The sequence below is a fragment of the Aedes albopictus genome, chromosome 3 (assembly GCF_035046485.1).
Source record: "Aedes albopictus strain Foshan chromosome 3, AalbF5, whole genome shotgun sequence".
Classification (NCBI taxonomy): Eukaryota; Metazoa; Arthropoda; class Insecta; order Diptera; family Culicidae; genus Aedes; species Aedes albopictus.
The window spans coordinates 289,270,000-289,276,399 of record NC_085138.1 but is presented as its reverse complement, the minus strand read 5'-3'; the positions used below and the strand labels follow the sequence as shown (position 1 = coordinate 289,276,399).

At 46.0% G+C, this 6,400-nt stretch overlaps 1 protein-coding gene across 1 annotated transcript; it reads left to right on the top strand.

Moving 5' to 3' along the window:
* Positions 1-760: 760 nt before the first annotated feature.
* On the top strand, positions 761-6,400 carry LOC134290768 (uncharacterized). Its single transcript, XM_062857965.1, has one exon. The coding sequence runs from the start codon at positions 761-763 to the stop codon at positions 6,398-6,400; it is 5,640 nt and encodes a 1,879-aa protein (XP_062713949.1).

The following is a 6,400-nucleotide window of genomic DNA, read 5'->3' as shown; positions in this document are numbered from 1 at the left end:
ACTATCAATCATGAAATTTTGCTCAATAAACTTGATCGGTATGGAATAAGAGGAATAGCCAACGATTTGATTAAAAGTTACCTTTCAAATCGCAAACAATTTGTTGTCCTTAATGGCGTTCGTAGTAGTTTATGCTCTATTGATATTGGAGTTCCTCAAGGGAGCAACATTGGCCCTTTGTTATTTTTGATATTTATCAATGACTTGGGAAATCTGAAACTTCGCGGAACACCTAGGCTCTTTGCAGATGACACGGCCTTTGTTGCGGCACCTGGCATCACTGCACAAGTGGTGCATTGAGGGGGATAGGCCCTTTTCAGACTAACGTCAAACTGGGTTAAAACGTCAGACTGCTTTGAAACGTCAGATTGGTGAAAAGAAAAACAAAGATGACAGAGTGAAAAAGAGTTGGAGTCGTTAATGCAGGAAAGTGAAATTCGAGGTGAAATTGTTAAAAAGATTAAGTTTTTGAGTTGGAAATTGAGTTCGAGATAGAGTGAAAGCTAGATTGAAGTGTCGAAGGTAAATTGAAATTGAGTTAGCATAAGAAAGATGTAAAATGTTATTGATTAGTTGCAGAATTTGAGCGCAGCAGAATAGTTGTGGGACAGTGGTAGCGTGAGGAGACAAAACTATTCATGTTTGTATAAGGTAAAACAAAATGTTGCGTTTGAGCTTAAATATATTTTTATTACAGTTTTGAGCTGCAATACCAAGCACTGCTGCAAAAACGTAGTTTGAGATCCGAACATTCTCAAAAATGAATACCGGATCAATCCCTCGCCTTCCCGACCCGAATGAGACGGCATACAATTGCGGAAAGTGCAACCGGCCGGATGAGGACGAAAGCCAGATGGTGTTCTGCGATAACTGCCAACGGTGGTATCATTTCGGCTGTCAAGGAGTGACGTCGGATATACAGGAAGACCATGACTGGGTATGTAGCGATTGTTCTGGTGATCAAGGAGGAAGGACCCCTGATGACCCGGAGGAAAGAGAGCTGCTTGAAGCGGAAAAGTCCATTGCTCTAGAGCGAGAACGCTTGTCAGCCTTAATAGAAAAGAAGAAGCGGGTGGCAAGTATGAGGTTGAAGTTAGAAATAGAGAAGAGGGAAGCACTATGGCAGTTAGAGAAGCAGGAGTTAGAGGCCAAAGCCGTTGCAGTAGAAGAATTCAATGAAAAGAAAAGGGCAGAAAAGGAGAAGTTACAGCGTAGAATAGATAAGGCTCTGTCAGAACGCGCGGAATTGGAGAACGAGGAAAGTTCGATACGCTTCTGCAAGAAGACGTCCACTCCAATGGTACGAATGGGAGAAGTAGGCGAAAAATCGAAGATTTCGAAAGTCAAAGCTAATTCGGTTCGCGAAAAAGTGGTTGATACCGATGCGACATCAGAAAGTGAAAGTGAAAGTAAAAGTGATGGTGATACAAGTGATGCAAGTGCGAAAATGGAACTAGTACCAACGAAGGCTCAACTATCGGCGCGACAGTTCCTGGCTAGGCGGCTGCCGACGTTCACCGGGAATCCGGAAGAGTGGTCAATCTTTATTTCCAGTTACGAGACGACAACAAAAGCGTGCGGTTTCTCCAATCTCGAAAACTTAGTTCGACTGCAGGAATGTCTGAAGGGAGCGGCACTGGACGCAGTAGGATCGCGACTTTTACTGCCTCAGTTTGTGCCGAAGGTAATTCAAGAGCTTCGTGAGCAGTTTGGACAACCGGAGCAGATTTTGGAGACCCTGTTAGTGAAGGTGAGATCCGCCGATGGACCGAAAGCGGAAAGGCCAGCGACGTTCATCACATACGGTCGACTTGTTCAACAGCTTTGTGACCATATGGAAGCAACCCACTTGGAAGACCATCTGACGAATCCGTTATTGATCAGTGAATTGGCGAAGAAGCTTCCAGCGAGTACGAAGATGGACTGGATTCGTTTCAAACGAAATGAAATTAGTGGCAGGAAGAAGGTAACACTACGTACCATGGCTGACTTTTTATCCGAGATAGTTTCGGTGGCAACAGAGGCAGTAAACTTGGTGGACGGACAAGCAAGTAGCAGTCGCGCGCCCAATCCGGAGCGTAACCGAGAGCGTAACAAACCCAAGCAGCATGGAGTGTACGTGAACGTTCACAACGAAGATGAAAAGGTTCCACAAGAAGATGAACCGCAGAAACGAATCCCATGTGCGATGTGTGGTGAAACAAATCACAGATTGCGTAACTGTGACGATTTTTTGAAGCTTGAACCAGCCCAGCGATTGAAAGCAGTAGATAGGTGGGAGCTTTGCAGAAGCTGCCTCAATGCACATGGTGATGCGAAATGTAAGATCAACATCCGCTGCAAAGTAGCAAATTGTCAAGGATTACACAACACACTTTTGCATCAACTCCCCGTGCACTCTACCTGTAATATGCATAACAGCATTCTTCCTTCGTCGGTGATCTTCCGTGTTGTTCCAGTGACGGTGTACAACGGTTCCAAGACACTTAGCATACTAGCGTTCTTGGACGAAGGTTCATCGTACACACTTATCGAAGCTTCGGTAGCAGAGGAGTTGGGTTGCGGTGGAGTTGTACAGCCATTACGCGTATCGTGGACTGCTGGGATGACAAGACTGGAAAGAGATTCGAAGATAGTGAATTTGTCGGTATCAAGTGTGGGGTCAACCCAGAAAAGTGCATTGCGGGGAGCTCACACGGTGAGAGAATTGGGGTTGCCGAAACAGACTATGCGTTTTGCTGAATTTGCTGAAGGTTATGAACATCTACAAGGCCTCCAGGTGGCTGACTACCCGATGGAAACACCACGCATTTTGATTGGGCTTAAACACCTACATCTATTTGCCCCTCTAGAGTCTCGAATTGGGAACCCGGGTGAGCCTATAGCTGTGAGATCAATGCTGGGATGGACGGTGTACGGCCCACAAGAAAAAATATCTTCTGAGTCAACCTTTGTCGGTCATCACACATGTACTAGTGTGTCCAACGAAGACTTGTATCGTCTTCTAAAGTCGCATTACGTATTGGAAGACTCGGCTGTTTTGGTGGACTTGGTACCAGAGTCAAGGGACGACCGCAGAGCCAGAGAGATCTTGGAGAAAACAACAGTTCGAGTCGGTGATCGATTCCAATGTGGATTACTGTGGAAAGAAGAACACACTCTGTTTCCAGACAGTTTTTCTATGGCAGAGAAGCGAATGAAGAGCCTCGAGAAACGTTTAGCTAAAAATCAAGAGTTACAGCAGAACGTTCACAAACAGATGAGTGACTACATAGAAAAGGGGTATTGTCACAAAGCTACACCACAGGAACTCCGGTCAACAGAGCGACACAAGGTGTGGTATTTGCCGTTGAACATTGTGTTGAATCCAAGGAAACCAGGAAAAGTTCGACTAGTTTGGGATGCCGCAGCTGCAGTCAACGGTGTTTCTCTCAATGCGACATTGTTGAAGGGTCCAGATTTACTAGTCTCCCTGCCGTCAGTCATAAGTCAGTTTCGAGAACGAAGAATTGGTTTTGGAGGTGACATTCGTGAGATGTTCCACCAAATACGCATTCGCCCAGAGGATCGTCAAGCGCAACGGTTTTTATTTGGCGGAGAAGTGTACGTGATGGACTGCGCTATTTTTGGAGCGACGTGTTCGCCTAGTCAAGCACTTTATGTTATGAATAAGAATGCAAGTGAGTTTTCCGAAAGTTATCCAGAGGCAGCCAGCGCAATAGAGAAGAAGCATTATGTGGACGATTACTTCGATAGCGTTGATTCCACAGAGGAGGCAATATGCCGTGCAAAAGAAGTACGAGACATTCATGCTCGTGGTGGTTTCCAAATCCGAAACTGGGTTTCCAATTCAGAAGAGGTACTGATGCAACTTGGAGAACGACAAGATAATCAGGAGATTCACTTTCATCGAGACAAAGAAACGGAATACGAGCGTGTGCTGGGGATTGTATGGAATACGAAGCAGGACGTGTTCACATTTTCAACCAAAGTGAGAGACGAGCTACAACCGTATTTAACGGGCGGACATCGACCAACGAAACGGATCGTATTGAGCTGTGTCATGAGCTTTTTCGATCCTCTTGGACTGCTGGCGGTATTTACGATCCACGGTCGTATCATTGTGCAGGATCTTTGGCGAAGTGGTTGCGACTGGGATGAGGAAATCGACGACGAAGCGTTGGTAAAGTGGAGTCGGTGGACGGCGTGCTTGACAGATGTTGAAATGGTAGAGATTCCCCGATACTATTTCAGCGACGCCATAGCACTCAATTATGGTTCGTTGCAACTACACATTTTCGTAGACGCTAGTGAGAATGCGTACGGAGCAGTCGGCTACTTCCGAATTCTTACCGGTAGAGATCCTTGTTGCGCCTTAGTTCAAGCACGTTCTAAAGTTGCCCCCATAAAACCACATTCTATTCCTCGATTAGAGTTGATGGCAGCCGTGTTGGGCGCTCGACTAAAGGATACAATTTTGGAGAGTCATAACTTCGAAATCAAGAAAGTGTACTTCTGGACTGATTCAAGGACTGTACAATCGTGGATTAAGTCGGATGCCCGAAAATATCGTCAATTTGTGGCGTTCAGGATCGGCGATATTTTGTCGCGAACAAAGACGTCGGATTGGAGGTGGATCTCCACGAAGCTCAACGTTGCGGATCATCTTACGAAGTGGTCAAGAGGATCGTCGTTAGAAGCGGATGGTGCATGGTTGAAAGGACCAGCGTTTTTACACTTACCCGAGAGCGAGTGGCCAGTTGACAATAGTGTAGAACCAAATGATCCAGAAGAACTTCGAGCAACATGTTTGTTCCATAAAACTGAAGCTGTATTTCAACTAATTGATCCATCCCGTATTTCGAAATGGAATGTATTAGTGAGATGTGTGGCCTGCGTGATCAGGTTTATTTCGAATCTTCGAAGAAAGGCTAAAGGCTTGGCCATCGAAACACTTCGTTCTCTTCCGAGGATGAAGTATACAAGGAAAGTACATGCAGTGCGGGTGTGTCTGCAAAGAGACGAGTTCCAACGAGCGGAAGAAGTGCTGTGGCAACAAGTGCAGATGGAAGCGTTTGAAGATGAAGTTCGTATTCTGCGGATTATGCGAGACAACAAGGGCGAATGCAAGGAGAAGATTGAGAAGAGAAGTCCGTTGTACAAATTGTCACCAATTCTGGATGAAAATGATGTAGTGCGTGTGGAAGGTCGAACAGCACAGGCTGAGTTCCTGCCGTTCGAAATGCGATTCCCCATAATTCTTCCTAAAGGACATATGATCACGACGCGGCTAATCGAGCACTACCACGGACGACTTGGTCATGGGCATCGGGAAGCTGTCGTAAATGAATTGATGCAGAGATTTTGCATTCCGAAAATACGGGCTGAGGTTTCGAGAGTAATGCGCAACTGTGTATGGTGTAAGGTGTATAAATGCAAACCAACCGTGCCAAGGATGGCACCTCTCCCAGTGCAACGAGCAACTCCGTTCCTTCGTCCTTTTACATACACAGGTGTAGATTTCTTCGGTCCTATTTCGGTCGTCATCGGCCGGCGAAGTGAAAAACGATGGGTATCACTGTTTACTTGCCTCACGACAAGAGCGATACATTTGGAGGTCGCCAGAAGCCTTTCAACAGCATCTTGCTTAATGGCGATCCGACGATTCGTGTGTCGAAGAGGATTTCCAATTGAGTTTTTCTCGGATAATGGCACCAACTTTGTAGGAGCTAGCAAGGAGATTATCAAGGCTATCAATGAAGAATGCAGTGAAAATTTGACAAGTTCGAGAACTAGGTGGAATTTCAATCCACCAGCAGCTCCTCACATGGGAGGAATATGGGAGCGGTTAGTCCGGTCGGTAAAAGCGGTGTTAGCAGAGCTTGACGATGGAAGATCACTTTCGGATGAAGTATTGGAGACAGTATTGGCTGAGGCGGAGAGGATGATCAATTCAAGACCCTTGACATTTGTGTCCAAAGACAATATGGAGCCAGAAGCCCTGACTCCAAACCACTTCCTTCTCGGATATCCATCGTGTGGTAGAGAAATGCGGTTGCCATCCGGCAATGAAGCGAAAGGGTTACGGGATCAGTACGAGCGGTCACAAGTGCTTACCGATAAACTATGGAATCGGTGGATAAAAGAGTATTTGCCAACAATAAATTTGAGGTCCAAATGGCAAGAAGATCAAGGCCCTATCAAGGTTGGTACTCTGGTGTATATGGCGGATGAAGAAAACCGGAAGAGTTGGATCCGAGGCGTCGTCGATGAAATCATCAAGGGAGCTGATGGAAGAGTCAGGCAAGTTGTTATTCGAGCTGGTGGAAAGCGGTATAGGCGAGCAGTAGCGAAGATTGCGGTGCCTGAGATAAGTGACGAAACACCTGGCTTGGTTTAA

Bases quoted from the DNA above. Each gene is read 5' to 3' on its own strand.
- LOC134290768 (XM_062857965.1), top strand. From the start codon at position 761: ATGAATACCGGATCAATCCCTCGCCTTCCCGACCCGAATGAGACGGCA.